This window comes from Aspergillus tanneri (assembly GCF_003426965.1).
Source record: "Aspergillus tanneri strain NIH1004 chromosome Unknown AapTan_3_pilon_pilon_pilon, whole genome shotgun sequence".
NCBI lineage: Eukaryota > Fungi > Ascomycota > Eurotiomycetes > Eurotiales > Aspergillaceae > Aspergillus > Aspergillus tanneri.
In genome coordinates this window covers 4,638,318-4,653,797 of record NW_022984630.1, presented here as the reverse complement: position 1 = coordinate 4,653,797, position 15,480 = coordinate 4,638,318, and the positions used below count along the sequence as shown (strand labels likewise).

The window sequence follows — 15,480 nt, the reverse complement described above, 5'->3', positions numbered from 1 at the left end:
GAGCATGCATAACTGCGTATATAACTAGACTGCGGCAAAACCGCGGTTTTGGGTATCATAGTCAAAACCACAACCGCAGATTTGCGGTTTTGGATATCACTTTGAAAACCGCAACCGCAACCGCAGATTTGTGGTTTAACCACGGTTACCCATGGATAACCGCATGAAAACCGCACTAGCATAACTCTCGCTTCTTTAACCAATTCTAGCATATCAGGTGACACTTATGCAGCTTACATACTCTTGTTTTTAATTTGAAAATACACCTGTTCTGGTTAATACAGTGAGCCCGGTTAACCTCTCAGGCCAATTGTTCTTATTGTCCCTACTGTCCCTATTGCCCCTATTGGTTGTAGCTCCTCTAACGTTTTATATACGTGTACCCAGGCAATATGCTCCTGGGAGTGTACGATAATAAGCTATTCCGAAAACTTAAAGACAAGGAATGTGTTGCAGGCCACGCCCGTATATTACTCCTATTCGCCTTCGCTGCAATTGGCGCACATGATTGGTCCGCTTATTGCAGTTATATAACCTCTTGTAGTATAAGAACACACAATTCTTCCCTTTACTTTCTTTATCTTAACGATTCCTCTTTGTATATATCTAGTTATTAGATAGCAAGGCATTTCGCCCCTGTTAAAGTATGTTTGTTTGCCCTAAAAGTTAAATAAAAGCATGTAAAATAATAAAAATATCTAAAGGTCCTCCATAGGATTAGGCACTGGACGAGTCTATATTAGCCAGCTGCAGTACAGATGGTCTAATATAGACACAAGCACCTACTAGGAATCGAACCCAGTACCTCTAGATTACTAGATCTAATGCATTACCACTAGACCATTGGTATATTATAAGTAACCAAGAAGGTACATGGCATTATATCACTGCCGTGAGGTCCTGGCCCGATCGTAGCATCACTATTCACCAAAGTCAGCAAGTAATATTGCTTCCTTGCAACGCATGAGTTATTGTAGCATTAGTTTGCAATGTTGGTTTGTGCAGTTTCTTGCTTATTTTATCTTCTATATTTGGTCGTGGGAGGGCGATAGAGCATGGTAATATATATAGATATCTACTTTACCGCTCACCTTGATCCTTATTCTTAAATAACGAGCCGAATATTGATATATCGCCTCTTATTTTACGTAGCTAGTAAGTGGTGTTTGTCTGAGATTTTAAGATTACTAAGGAAATCAGGATGTTGTTGTAAAAATATATATTTTATACAAACAGAAGTTAGTACACTCACTGAATGAACTTTATAAGATTTCGTAGGTTGACTAAATCAGGCTATTATAGATAAAAAATTATTACTAAAGAATACAGAAGAGCCTATTATACTTATATTTTACTTTAAATTAGTATATTTACTTAAAAATTCAGGAGAAACCAGGTTTCTATTTCAAATTGCTTGAATTTGGTGATTTTTTCCATTGCGGTTATCTTGTGGTTATCCATGATAACCGCAAGATAACCGCGTTAAAACCGCATTAAAACCGCACTACCATCGCTAGTCACCCAATTAACATAGAGTATAGTTTTGTACAGGTCGAACTCGCGGTTGCGACCTGTTTATCTCCTAAATAATAGGGGAATTCCTGTAAGTCCCTCTCCCTTTCTCTTCTCCTGATGTCTCTTTATTATTTCTAGTTTCTAATCTTTAGGAACTTACGACAATGTCTCAGTCCCAAGTATCCTTTTATTCTGATTCCTTTATCAATCCCGATCTTCTTCAATCAGATGACCTTCCTGATTTACCAAGCAGTCAACCAACTGTGACTTCTATTCCTTTTACTCCCCCCTCCGCGATTTTCTTATGCGCCGAAGTCACTTGAACGTGTCGGATCTACACTTCGAAAGTTCTGGATTCTCTATGCTACTAAACCTGAGATGGATGACTCCCGGAAACAATTCGTGGAATGGTGGTTAACAACTACGTTTGGATTGAACTCTCAATGCCGAGATAGCTTACATTGGGATGGGAAAAAAAACATCAGTGCTTTGGGAGCATTTTGAACAGGTTGCACACGAGAAGACTGGCGAGCCCAAGGTTATGTGTAAGCGGTGTTTTGCAACCCTTACTCATCCAGGTTATAAGCGTACGGGAACCTCTGCACTTAAAGCACATCTGAACGGTGGTACATGTCGCTTAGAAAAAAAAGAGGCAAGGGATTGACCAGTTAATACGTGAATCAGTACGTTTTGAATATTGTTTTAAAGATATAGAGAGAGACTACTAATATTAGTATTATCTAGCCGCGTGCACTAACAAAGGTCTTTACCAATGATCTTTTCCAGCGAAGAGAATTCTTAACTTTATTACCACCGCCCGTCTCCCATTTCGTATTGTTGAACACCCAGAGTTTAAAGGCCTTCTTGAAGCTGCCCAACTCTCTGAATCAAGGCTTGATATTCCTTCTGCGCGGACTATCCGACGACTTTTAGACAACACTGTCCAGGAAAGGCAACAAAATATGCTTAGCAAACTTCCAAAAGGAAGCTATCTCTCAGTTGCACTTGACTGCTGGACATCTCCCTTTTCCCAGGCATTTATGGCAATTACTGGATATTTTCTTGATCAAGAATGGAATTACTGCGAGGTCCTTCTTGGTTTTGAGCATCTCCAAGGATCGCATACCGGTGCTCACTTAAGTCAGACTGTGATTCGAATACTCATGGAACATAATATTGATAATCGTGTATTATCAATTACCACAGATAATGCGTCAAATAACAACACCATGATGGTAGGTGTCCAAGAGATGATTCAATCGCAAGCTCTAAGTGGGACTTCTGTCTTCCGAATTCCATGTATTGCGCATGTTATCCAGCTTAGCCTAAAGGATCTACTTGGAAAGATAAAAGCAAATCCAACAAATAAGGAAGCAGAGACTGAGTGGTCTGATTCGCGTACACAGTCACTACAAACTAGCTCTCGGCAGCCTACAAGGAATATTATGGGAACCTTAAAAAGGTAAGTATATCTTCGCGCTCTCTTTATACTTATACTAATATATATTATCCTTAGATTCGAGAGCTCGCTGTCTTTATCAATGCTAGTCCACAGCGCAGGGAAGCTTTTCTTACCCTTCAAACTACTGAGCCTAAGCTTGTTCCGATCCAAGATGTTCGCACACGCTGGAATTCTACCTTTCTGATGCTTAATCGTGCCAGGAAATTACAATCAGTCTTTGATCGGTATTGTATAACATATCAACATATTCAATTTAAGCTAGATGAAGAGGAATGGCGCCAAGTTGAATATTTGCTTCTGATCACTAAGCCTTTCTTTGATTTTACTAGTGTATTATCAAAGACCAGAGATGTTACAGTTCACCATGTCTTCAGTATCTATAATCGGCTATTTAATCATCTTGATGACGTTGAGAAGAAACTGAAACGTAAAGCTGTCCCATGGAAAAGGAGAATGCTTCAGGCACTTCAGTCAGCAAAAAAAAGCTCTCAAAATACTACACTGAAACAGACAATGAGTCATATGGCACAGTCTATGCGATTGCAACAATTCTCTGTCCATCAAAGAAGCTTCGATACTTTGATAATGCGGATTGAGAGGAAAAAAATGAGAAAGGAGAGGAAGTCGATTTCATGAAGCATTACCGGGAGGTTTTACAGAAGGAGTTTAAGCGATATCAGCAGCAGGTTATCCAGGAAACAGAACCGGTTGATAACCAAGCAATCTTTGATCCTGCTGAAAATGAGCTTGAGCTATTATGTGAATCACAGACAGCTCTACAAGCTGAAGTGGATCAACCGGAGGATGAAATAACACGGTATTTGGCAAAAGGTACATATTCTCTATTTCTATACTATTCTGAAGTTAATTAATTTTATAGGGCTCACAAAAGGTAATCCTCGGGTCTTCTGGAAGGAGCATGAGCACGAGTATCCAGTCCTTGCAAAGATTGCACGAGATATCCTCTCAGTTCCTGCAAGTGGCGCTGGTGTTGAGCGGCTTTTAATTGTGCTCGTGATGTCTGTCACTATCGTCGGGGACAGTTAAAGCCAGGCACAATTAAAGATCTAATGCTCCATCTCTTCTCATCTAAGTTTGATCTTGAACAAAGCGAGCTAGAGATGATTAAAGAGTATCTCTCTGTCGGAGAGGCTGCTATGCTTGATCAGACAAGACAGCCTGTTCCATCGCTTAATGAACTCGAACCAATTAGTGATAATGAAGAAGAGGGTTGCGAAGCAGAGGATTTATCTGAGGATGATACAGATGAATCTGATAACGAGGCAGAAGAAGGGTTATCTACCACGCAGCCTGTAGCTCAAACTAAGCAGGTACAACGGAAGCGGTGCCGAAGTAACACCTCTGAGGCTATAGATGATGCTGATAATGGTCTCCCACTCCGATATGCCAATTGAGAAGACGCAGGCGCGGTCAGGGAGGGTTCGGAAGAGGCCTAAGCTACCTGAGGGATTTGAGATTGATAAGCTGTAATATTAGAGACTTAGAAGAGAAATCGAATTTGGTCTAAAAGTGTATTCTAAAGGTTTCAAATTAAGAGATATAGGTAATCTATTACATACTAGATACTCCAAAAATACTGCGAAAAGTGCACAATTTATGCATTCACTGGAAAGTCACGAGTTTCAGCATGTTTGTAATGTTTACATATCCATGGATAACCGCAAAAACCGCGGTTCTCCAAAGTGAAAACCGCAACCGCCCACAGTGCGGTTTGCGGTTTTTAAATCAGCCCCAAAACCGCAAATTTGCGGTTGCGGTTTTGGTTATCCGCGGTTGTCCATGGTTTTGCCGCAGTCTATATATAACTGGACTTTAGCAGCACTCAATAAGAATATCGATACACTCTAATATTAGTATGCTTTGACTGCGTTAATGCATCTATCAATGTTGTTGATGTGAAGGGCTGAAGCAGGATTGATTCAACTGTACTAGGCCAACATACTGTTTACAACAATCTTGAGGGAAAGAAGAGAAACGGTGAGAAACGGTCCCGTCTCTGTAGTGAAACGGTATAGGATCCTTTCTGCCGAAGGCAGTATCCATCCTTCATCGTTCGCCAACGTATCCATAAGGCCATGGCACATGGTTTACTGTCGGGCTCTGGCCCACAGTTGACGATCCTTCTTTTCACCATATCTCTTACGGAAATTTGCTCGAGGGGCCCCAGGAAGAGTGTTGGCAGCCATGATGATAATCGTATCATTTTGGAACCAAGGAAGACCAGGATATGTTAACGCTGTTGCTCAGGAAGTGGCTCTAGTGATGCGAGATCAACGAAACGCAAGTTGTCGCATGACAGCATAACTTCTGACATCAGATATCTAAGCGATTGAGCAAAGGAACTAGAACTTTGTAGCGATGTTCAATGTGAAATCTGTTCCGACATGGCTTAGAGCAGGATTTGTACAGGGGGTATTCCATGTGCCTGTTTGTGATCGGCCTCTGCCTGTTTCATTCCTGCATGTTCCCGACACTTCGGCGTAGTGTCGTATCGCGCTCACTGTCTGTCAAGTCATCACTTCATTGTCAAGAAGTAGTTGAACAATCTCAAAATTCCCTTCTTCAAGGGCTGCTTGCAATGCAGTCGTGCCACTCTCTTCCGAAGGGGGCGCATGAACATGGGCGCCATACCACAGAAGCAGCTGAGCTACTTCAAGATTTCCTGCTTCAGCTGCTGCCTGAAGTGCTGTTCTTCCACGAGCTTTGGCTGGTGGAGCATTGACATCAGCACCAGCACTGAGAAGGAGCTGAACTACCCCAATGTTTCCTCCACTAGCCGCTGCTTGAAGTGCTGTTCTTCCGCCTTCTTTCGCCTTCATTGTCGTTGTTCCTGCTTCAGCTGGTGGAGCATTGATATTGGCGCCGGAACTAAGAAGAACCCGGACCAGCTCGAGACTCCCGCTTTTAGCTGCAGCCTGAAGAGCTGTCATTCCATCAAGCAAAGAAGGAAGAGCGTTGACATTGGCACGAGAGGCGAGGAGAATCCGAGCAATCTCAAGATGTCCTCCTTTAGCTGCTGCTTGAAGCGCCGTCATTCCAGATATAGTAGCTGAAGGAGCGTTGACATCGGCTCCAGAGCTAAGAAGAAGCTTTACTAGCTCAAGATTTCCCCTTTTAGCGGCTGCTTGAAGCGCGGTCATTCCATCCACTACAGCTGGGAGAGCATTGATATCAGCGCCAGCACTGAGAAGAAGCTGAATAATATCAAGGTAGCCCCTCTCAGCTGCTGCTTGAAGAGCTGTTCTTCCACATACTTCCCCTGGAGGAGCATTAATATTAGCACCAGAGTTGAGAAGAAGTCGAACCACTTCGAGATAGCCTGTATCTGCTCGCTGAGTTTCTGCCGCTAGTCGAGCCTTGGCGTCAGTGTCAGAACTAAGAATAAGATCACCAACTAGACTTCCTCCTCCAGCGGCAGCTTGAAGTGCTGTCATTCCAAGGTGAGCTGGGGGAGTATTCACATCGGCACCAAAGTCGAGAAGAAGCCGAACAACATCAATATTGGCCCTCCCTGCTGCTCCTTGGAGTGCTGTGGCTCCAAGGGTTAGTGGCAACGCATTAACGTCAGCACCAGAGTCAAGAAGAAGCTGGACTATTTCGAGATTTCCTCTTTCTGCTGCTGCCTGAAGTGCTGTTCTTCCGCCTGCTTCAGCTGGCAGAGCATTAACATCGGCACCAAAGCTAAGCAGGAAACGAACCATTCCAAGCCTCCCTCCTTCAGCCGCCGCTTGAAGAGCCGTTACTCCAGCATCCCTAGCTGGAGGAGAATTAACATCGGCACCAGAGCCAAGTAGGAAACGAACCACTTCTAAACTTCCTCCCTCGGCTGCTGCTTGTAACGCGGTTCTTCCGCCCGCTTTAGCTGGTGGAAAATTGATATTGGCCCCAGACTTAGCAAGGAACTGGACTATCTCGAGATTTCCGCTCTTCGCTGCTTGTTGAAGTGCTGTCAATCCGGTATCTTTAGCTGGCAGAGCATCAATATCGGCACCGAAGCTAAGAAGGCGCCGAACCACTTCGAGATTCCCTCTCCCTGCGGCTTCTTGAAGTGCTCCTAATCCACGCGCTTTAGCTGATGCAGCATTAATATCAGCACCAGCATCAAGAAGAAGCTGAAAAATTTCAAAATTGCTTGTTTCAACTGCTGCTTGAAGGGCAGTTCGTCCATGCGCTTCAGCTGGTGGATAATTAATATCGGCTCCAGAGCCAAGAAGGAGTTTGACTATTTCGAGATTTCCGCCTTCAGCTGCAGCTTGAAGGGCTGTTCTTCCGCTTACTTTGGCTGGTGGAGCATTGACGATGGCGCCAGAGCCGAGAAGAAGCCGAATTATCTCGATATTTCCTCCACTAGCTGCAGCTTGAAGAGCCGTCACGCCGCTATCTTTGGCCGGCAGAGCATTAACCTCAGCACCATAGTCAAGAAGAAGCCGGACCATTTCAAGATTTTCATCTTCAGCTGCTGCTTGAAGTGCTGTTCTTCCACCCGATTCAGCTGGGGGGGAGTTGACATCAGCACCAGATCCGAGCAAGAACCGAACCATCTCAAGATTTCCGCCTTCAGCTGCTGCTTGAACTGTTGTTCTTCCATGATCTTTAGCTAGTGGAGTATTAATATCAGCACCGGCAGCGACAAGTAGTTGAAAAACCTCAAAATTGCCTCCTTCAGCTGCTGCTTGAAGTGCGGTTCGTCCACGCGCTTCAGCTGTTACAGAATTAACCTCAGCTCCAGAATCGAGAAGGACCTGAACAATCTCAAGATTTCCCTCTTTAGCTGCTGCTTGAAGGGCGGTTTTCCCGCCCGTTGCAGCTGGTAGAGAATTGACGTCAGCACCATGGTTGATAAGAAGCCGAACAACCTCAAGATTTCCTCCTTTAGCTGCCGCTTGAAGTGCTGTCATTCCATATACCGGAGCCGGCAGAGCGTTAACATCTGCTCCAGAACGGAGAAGGAGCTGGACCAGCTCAATATTTCCTTTTTTCGCTGCCGCTTGAAGTGCGGTTCTTCCACCAGTCTTAGCAGGCGGAGCGTTAATATCGGCCCCGGCACGAAGAAGAAGCTGAAAAACTTCAAAACTGCCTCCTTCCACTGCGGCTTGAAGCGCGGTTCGTCCATATGTACCAGCTGGAGGAGCGTTAATATCGGCATTTAAGTTCAGAAGAACTTGAACCATCTCCGGATGACCTCCATGTGCTAGTCGAGATGTAACCATACTAAGCTCTTTAGCAGGTAAAGCCTTAAATTCAGCAGCAGTCTCCAAAACAAGCTGGGTCTTAAGATCTCCTCCTCCAGCCGCTGCTTGGAGTGCCGTCATCCCGCCCGCTGTGTCCGGACGGGAATTCATATCAGCACCGGACGCGAGAAGGAGCTTAAAAATCTCAAGATTTCCCCTCCCTGCTGCTTCTTGAAGTGCTGCCAATCCATAACCCGCTGGTAGGGCGTTCACCTCAGCACCAGAGTTGAGGAGAAGCCGAACTATCTCAAGGTTTCCGCCTCTAGCTGCTTCTTGGAGAATTGTCCGTCCGCCATCTTCGGCTAGCTGAGAATTAACATCGGCACCGGAGGCGAGAAGGAACCGGACCACATCTAGGCTTCCTCCTTCAACTGCTGTTTGAAGCGCAGTTCTTCCGCCCGATTCCGCTACCCGAGAATTGATGAGGGCACCAGAGCTGACAAGAAGTTGAACTAGCTCCAGATTCCCTTTTTCTGATGCAGTTTGAAGAGCTGACAGTCCGGATTTTCCTGACGGCGCATTAACATCGGCCCCGCACTTCAGAAGAAACTGAACGATCTCGATATGGTTTCTTTCAACTGCTCCATGAAAGACCTGAGCCACCTCAGGATATGCTGCTTTGGCCGATATTTGAAAGATTCGGGCCACCTCAGGCGCATGTCCAACAGCGGCAGCTTGAAGGGACCGAGTAACCGCATCCTCGAGGTATCCGCCCCTTTCCGCTGCGTCGAAGTGCTCAAGTAACTCGAGAAGTTGATTATCATCCGTAGCTTGAAGCGCTGGTCTTCTACCCTCTTGTGTTCGAACGGAGTCCCTGGTAGTGCCACTGGAGCTGACACCTGATAGCAACTCCATTGCGTTACCGTCGTTCAAGGTGACCGACGGCACGTTGGAAAAATCTCCAGCATGACCAGTGACTTGATACGGGGATTGAGACGTGCGAGAAGGTCTCTCGTTGTTGACGAAAGCATGTTCCGTTGCATGGGCGTGACCTAACTGCTATCAGCATTTATCTTCTAGTCCACAGACGAGAGAGGATTTTTACTTTGGTTGTCATGAGATGGTGGACGAGGCGAGCCAGGTACGCTGATTTGGCTCAGCTGTTCAGACAACTGCACAGTGCCAAAGACGTTTCGCTGTGGTTGCTGGTGCTGCAGATGCGCAAGTGATAGCTCTGAGGCGCGCTCTTTGAGGATAAAATCAGCCATAGGAGTGGTGTAGCCGGGTTCTTCAGAGCCACCGCTAGGACCCGCCGGGGTGTTTGTAGCCTGCGAGTATGGCGTTCTCGGAGTTTCTGAAGCTAATGGAGTTCGGTAGGATATATCAGACGGAGTTTGGCCTAAATAGAGATTCTACATCAGCAAGGTCCTCGAGTTGGTGATCATCGTGAGTCCTACCTGGCGGTGAATTCATGCCACCTTCAGAATTGTGCTGTCTCTTCAAAGCACGGTTTATCTTTTCATTCGGAACCGGGCGACCACGAACATAGAACTCAGTCTCCTTGCTCTGTAGCTCCTTTCTTGTTCGCATCAGACGATGGATGTGGTTCATTTCACTTGACGTGACATTCTTCTTCAGCCCCCATTCTTCCACCTTGCTTCTCCATTGCTTGTCGCTGCGGAATATTAGCGCCGATAAAATACACCCTGGGAGTCTAGCATTAGGGATCTTACGTTGCGATGAAACCGTGTTCAAGCTCCATTATTGCCATGGTCTCTGAAAGTGTCTTGTCTTGGTCCCAGTAAAGATCATAGATAAGATCATATCTATCATTCCAATCTTTGGGACAACTGGGCCTACACGGCATAACTGAGCTAGACATAGTGTATCAACGGTATGACAAGAGAAAATCACAGGGTCGTGCATTGCAAAACAAAACAAAATCGCAGGAAAACGCGGGCTCATGAGCTATTCAAATAGCAAAGGTCTCCCATCCGAGGAGCTGGGCAAGTGCATGGGCCTCCCCAGTCGAGTTACAGACATCCCACATCCTTGAACGAGTGCTTGTTCCCCCTGACTGTCTAACCGGGCCCTTACAAAAGTTGCCATTTTGAGGGTCCAGAAAAAATGGTAACTTTTGTAAGGGGCCGGTTAGGAGAAACTCTAGAAAAAAACAACTAGGGTTGAATTGAGACTTGATCTCCATGAATCGCCACCACTCATGGGTCACATGGACCGTGGGCGCGCTTGATTGGCTGAACAAACTTCCCATGCAGTGCCACGTCAACTAGCCATTGGCCAGACGGGGTTACAGTGCGGGAAGTACGGGAAAACCTCCGTCCCCCGACATTTGGGGCGCAATAGGCTCACAAGGCGTCTCCCGAGACCCACGATCTGTTTTCATCTTGCCGTTTGCATCTGACTGAGCAATAGTGGACCTAGTGGACTCACCAGGGATCGACAATTGGTTCAGATAAACTTCCTGTGCATATATATTCATCGTAAATCAAGCTGCCAGGGCGTATCCCCACACTGTTAGTTTCGCAGAATAGTTACCAATGGGAACCCGTGAATATTCTCCCTAGACAATATTATCGGTTAGTCCAAGAACAAAGAACAAAAAGAGCTGCAGCACAATGGCTCAGAGGCATGGCCACCAAAGAGTAGGCATCGTCAAATGCCCGTACCCCCCATCCTTTAAATTCATGCCCGTTTCCCTGGGACAGTTATTCTTCATTTGAATTCTCCCCTGACAGAGATATCCATGATTTTAAAAACTTCGACTTTGATATCGGCATCTGGTAGTGACTTCATCACAATGACGTCGCCTTTTTTCTCTCCTCCAGAACCTACTTCATACAATGTTGTGCCGTACAATATCTCCCCTCGATTATCATCTGCTTCATTTGTGTTGAACGATGGAACGCATTTGATGTCGAGTGAAGTTGTCCCTAACACTGCCCTGTGGCTGGACAACGGCGATGCCAGAGGGTCTGACATCGCCCAAAATCTACATGGGATAAACTATGAGCATGTCACGTCAAGTAACCTTTGGCCAAACCTGCAAACCTCTAATCCCTACGCCGAGAGAATGCCCATGTTGAAGGCCGACAACAATACTCTTTCGGATGGAGAGCTCCATGACAGTATATGCAATGACAAAACGAAGGTCAAGTACGTCTTCCTCTACCACCTATTATCCTAAATCGTTCTGACTAGTTTATTCCTAGGGACCGCGGTAGCTCCTTCACATGCCGCTGGGAAGGATGCTCCTACACAGGCCAATTCTCCCGCGAAGCAGTTCTAATGCGACACATCAAAACCAAACATATCTCTCCCGACCTGTATCAGTGTCCCATTGCTGAGTGTAAGAAGTCATTTGGTCGCAAGGATAAATTCAGGACACATGTGCGAATGGTTCATCACAAAGTGGAAGGTAGTAGGGCTGAACACTGTTCTCGTTGCCATGCTTGAAATAGAACCTGTATTCTTTGATATGTTAGCTTCCTATTAGCGTCTGTAATTAACGGTCATTCTATTTCATACCACTTTAGTGTCACAAGCTCGCACAAGTACTATTCTTAGGAATGGGGTGATCTGTTACGTGCCAATGGGTGTGTCCATTCCGACGCGTTCCTTCCTCATCTAGCCAACGTCCTGTTCCTTCCTCGCCTACGGCTAATATCGCCATTCTCTGTCTACTTCGTCACATTGCCCCCTTCTTTGAAAGGACCTGGTCCTCTAGGTCCGTTATCACGCTGGTCGGTCGTTATCTGGGTGATCTGGGTCAAATTCATTATTAAGAGCCGCTTCGATCAACTCATTCAGACGCTTCGGGGGACTAGGAAGATGAGGATACTTGCGGTGGAAATCTAATAGCTTCTGCGGCGCATTCTTGGAGTCCTTAGCCGGGTACTAGGTATCGTCGTTATTATGGCCTATCTATTTGGCCTTGTACTGGAGCTTCCTGTAGCGTAAGCGAGTAGCAATGATTTCCTCGATCTCCTACTTATCCTCGCTATTGACCTCCACTAGGGGTGAGGGATCTAGGATCTGTCCTTCTAATGGCGGTGATTTCGCGGCGCGACGTAGCTTCTCCGGGGCGAATACGGGATAAACCTTAATCGATAGTAGTAAGTCTAACTTATATGAATGTCTAATCTTGTCGACGATCTTATATGGTCCGCTGGTTTGGTGAGTAAGCTTTCTTCTGGGTCGATCTATTCTCTAATGCTTTATAGTAATATAGACTATATCCCCTACGTAGAAGTCCTCTGGTCTGCGGTAACGATTTACCTATCGTTTCTGATCTTCCTAGGCGCGTGTGGCACTTTTCTGGACGTCTTCCTAGATCTCCTATAAATAGCTCGTGTAGTCGCGCGCCTCTCGCGCTTAGGGATCTGTTTGATTATTTGGGGGGTCTGAAGTGGTTGTATTCAGAAAGATTGTCCGCCCAACCCCTCTATGAGGAGTATTGGGTATATATTTCACATGATGTCCCAATCTGGACTAGTTATTCTGACAAGACCTTAAGAGACTTATTCTTTTCATCCAGATCCACATTCTTATATGATCGGTGATACTAGCTTATACGCGTATTTAGCTGACTGATACTTCCCTACTTCTTGTCTGTATTCGAAAAGCTGGACGGAGGTGTAAAATTGGCGCCGAACAGAACACTAAGCGCTTTCTGCTGCTCACCCGTGAGGGAGCTAAATTTGTCGACGGTCACCGTGAGCTACAGTGCAGCTGTCAGCGTTCAAAGTATCGCAGTTTGTCATCTGAGCTTCGTAACCGGGGTTTTGAAGAAGAGCTCCGGCCACCGGTCGTTCCAGTTACCGAGCTTGCAGCCGTTTGCTTCGCCACAGACAGTGCAGATCCGGTGCGTCTCGTCCGTGAGCGACACTATGAACTGATCCACCTTGATACTGATCGTGGCGAACTTGTCCCTATACTCCTGAGGGTAGAAGTGGTGTAGCTGCGTGCGCTCCCAGGTAACGGCCAACAGGTTGCGCATTGTCGTTTCGCCTTCGGCGGCGCCGCCTCCATAGCTGGGGTAGGCGGCATTCCAGCCAAGTCGGCTCGGATGTTTTGATCCTGGTATGGCGGAGCTTCATCCGGTGCTCACTCTGTTCCTTCAGCGTCTTCTGGATCGTCTTGGTGACCCCCAAGCCTGCTGTTTTGTCCACATGTCCCATTTTGTTCTTGACTTTCACGAGACCAGATGGATCGGAATACCCTGTGGGTTTGCAGCTCATCCAGCTACCGAGCCAGGGCGCGTAATATCCTGCACCCAAGTAATAAAGCCCGCCCTCTTTGTCTCGCTCTTGCTTGCCCAGCGGAACCGCTTTGGCCTCTGCGGGTCCTGCATCTGAAAGGTGCTGCCGTAGGGAGAGTATTCCTCGTACGAGACCAAGACTCCGTCCTTGTCCACTTCGACAGCGACCGCATCGAGGTGGGTCGCTAATCTGATACCGGGCAGGCCGGTAGAGATGATCACCACCAGTCCAATCTTTAACTAGTACGATCCGGCCGTTTGACCCGTGAACGTGGAATGTCTCTCTTTGTGAAGATATCGCCACTCTGTCGCCGGCGTACGTACGTCCTGGTCAAGGATTGGCTCCCGTCGTCGGCGGTGCGGTTCTGGACGGAGAGAAAGTTGTGGGCGGAGTCGTACTTGTAAGTCTCGACGTAGCGGCTTATGGCGATACCCCCTCGGCGCATCTAATGCAGCTTTAAATATCTGGAAGGCTCCTAAAGCGTTCGGACTGCTGCTCCCGCCCTGCAGATCGTTTCCCTTGCCTAGCTGTTCGCGGCCTGAAGATTCGATGAGGCGGTACGTGGGATTGTAGGTATACTCGACATCTGGGTTGACCACGCTGTTGCGAAGACGACGTTCTGTTGCCGGATGGGTCGTATGCATACTCGGGACGCTGGACTTTAGAAGAGGCCCTTTGGTTTGGTGAGACAGAGTCCGGCGGATTTTCAACTGCAGTGTAACAGCATCGAATTCGTTTATCGTACGGTGGCCGTTGACGAAGTAGACTGTCGTTGCATATGAGAGCTCGTTATAGTCTACGCCGGCGACATACGTTTCCCACAAGAGATCTCCGGCTGCCCTCTTCTTGCCTCTGACATTTGCCTCGATCGTCTCCGGAAGTCCGGCGTCGTTGTAAGTATAGCGCAAGTTATACTTCCGTCCGGACTCCGGGAGCAGGTGACCTGGCCGAGAGCATTTTTTGCGTCCCCTCAGTGTCAATGTCCGGGTCCAGCACGATGCGTCCCGCGTCGTTCCAGTCCAGAGTTGAACTGTACGCGAACGCAAGCTGCCTCTGTGGGTGACTAGGGCACTTGTGAAGTCGTAGTCGAAATTCGTTTCAGTCCCTGCCTGGTCGTATATTTGGAAGAGCTGACCTCTCAAGTTCCACTTCTCCGGCTCTGGTTCGCTCTCCCCGTAGGTCCGCAACTCGAACAAAACCTCGCTCTTTGTACTCTCGAGCAAGAACTTCTTCGTCTCTCGACCTAAAGCGTCGTACTCCTTTCGCCACTGCTGTCCTGGCTATGCTAAAATAGCACCAAGCTACCCGTGATATCGTAAAGCGTCATTGCCGGCTTTGTCGTACCTTTTCCGCTCAACTAGGCGACCCTTTGCGTCTCGCGTCTCTCGTGATAGCCCTTTCGCATCCATCGAACACGCGGTACGCGGTAAACTCTTCATCACCGTTATCCTTGGTCAAGAGGAACACGTTCCCATGGCATCGACTGTAACGATGTCGGAGTGTTGCTGTGCTGACTTGTCAGCCGCATTATTATCTGTCGTTCCCATCGCTCTGCCGCTTCTCTAATCGTTCTATGGGTAGATATTCGCTGTCTGCCAGCCTCGAAAAGTAGCCGCCCACATCCGCGTCATGCTTCGGGTCCATGAGCATTGTATCGTTGGCGTCAAATGTTTTCGTCGCCCATGAACTGTACATCACTTTGGACCACGTGTTGTTCGGCATCGCTGACGCCGGCTCTATGGTCGACCTGGAAAGCGTGTGTGCCGTCGAAAAAGGGTTGAAGACAAGCAGGGCATTTTGCCCTTGTTGTTGAGCACTTTTCAAGCGCTACCGACCCAACGGGGTCAGCGGCGTCTCCGGTTACACTCAGCGATGGCCTTGGTTTGGATGGCACGGCCAAGACCGTCAAAGTGGCTGAAGAAGATTATGATCTTTGTCTTGGACCCGTCGGCGATTTTGTGCACGTGTGTGACCCTGCTGAGTGATGTAGGGTAGATCGGTGTGATGCCCCTTTTCCCTTGGAATACTACTC

At 47.2% G+C, this 15,480-nt stretch overlaps 6 protein-coding genes across 6 annotated transcripts; 3 read left to right on the top strand and 3 right to left on the bottom strand.

Annotated features, from left to right (window-relative positions):
- Positions 1–2,744: 2,744 nt before the first annotated feature.
- Positions 2,745–4,024, top strand: ATNIH1004_005310 (uncharacterized protein; the record flags this gene model as incomplete). The annotated part of the gene is made up of 5 exons (XM_033569964.1): positions 2,745–2,750; positions 2,936–2,977; positions 3,032–3,259; positions 3,637–3,808; positions 3,858–4,024. 5 exons carry the CDS (start codon positions 2,745–2,747, stop codon positions 4,022–4,024), a joined length of 615 nt encoding a protein of 204 aa, XP_033428770.1.
- Positions 4,025–5,505: 1,481 nt separating this feature from the next.
- ATNIH1004_005309 (uncharacterized protein) lies at positions 5,506–9,940 on the bottom strand (the record flags this gene model as incomplete). The annotated part of the gene is made up of 4 exons (XM_033569963.1): positions 5,506–9,221; positions 9,275–9,568; positions 9,627–9,844; positions 9,903–9,940. The coding sequence occupies 4 exons, from the start codon at positions 9,938–9,940 to the stop codon at positions 5,506–5,508; spliced, it is 4,266 nt and encodes a 1,421-aa protein (XP_033428769.1).
- Positions 9,941–10,987: 1,047 nt separating this feature from the next.
- On the top strand, positions 10,988–11,476 carry ATNIH1004_005308 (uncharacterized protein; the record flags this gene model as incomplete). Its single annotated transcript, XM_033569962.1, has 2 exons — positions 10,988–11,315; positions 11,400–11,476. The coding sequence occupies 2 exons, from the start codon at positions 10,988–10,990 to the stop codon at positions 11,474–11,476; spliced, it is 405 nt and encodes a 134-aa protein (XP_033428768.1).
- A 1,311-nt stretch (positions 11,477–12,787) lies between these two features.
- On the bottom strand, positions 12,788–13,186 carry ATNIH1004_005307 (uncharacterized protein; the record flags this gene model as incomplete). Its single annotated transcript, XM_033569961.1, has 2 exons — positions 12,788–12,907; positions 12,965–13,186. 2 exons carry the CDS (start codon positions 13,184–13,186, stop codon positions 12,788–12,790), a joined length of 342 nt encoding a protein of 113 aa, XP_033428767.1.
- A 237-nt stretch (positions 13,187–13,423) lies between these two features.
- On the bottom strand, positions 13,424–14,775 carry ATNIH1004_005306 (uncharacterized protein; the record flags this gene model as incomplete). Its single annotated transcript, XM_033569960.1, has 3 exons — positions 13,424–13,681; positions 13,772–14,691; positions 14,754–14,775. 3 exons carry the CDS (start codon positions 14,773–14,775, stop codon positions 13,424–13,426), a joined length of 1,200 nt encoding a protein of 399 aa, XP_033428766.1.
- Positions 14,776–15,090: 315 nt separating this feature from the next.
- ATNIH1004_005305 (uncharacterized protein) lies at positions 15,091–15,433 on the top strand (the record flags this gene model as incomplete). Its single annotated transcript, XM_033569959.1, has 2 exons — positions 15,091–15,206; positions 15,274–15,433. The coding sequence occupies 2 exons, from the start codon at positions 15,091–15,093 to the stop codon at positions 15,431–15,433; spliced, it is 276 nt and encodes a 91-aa protein (XP_033428765.1).
- Positions 15,434–15,480: the final 47 nt, after the last annotated feature.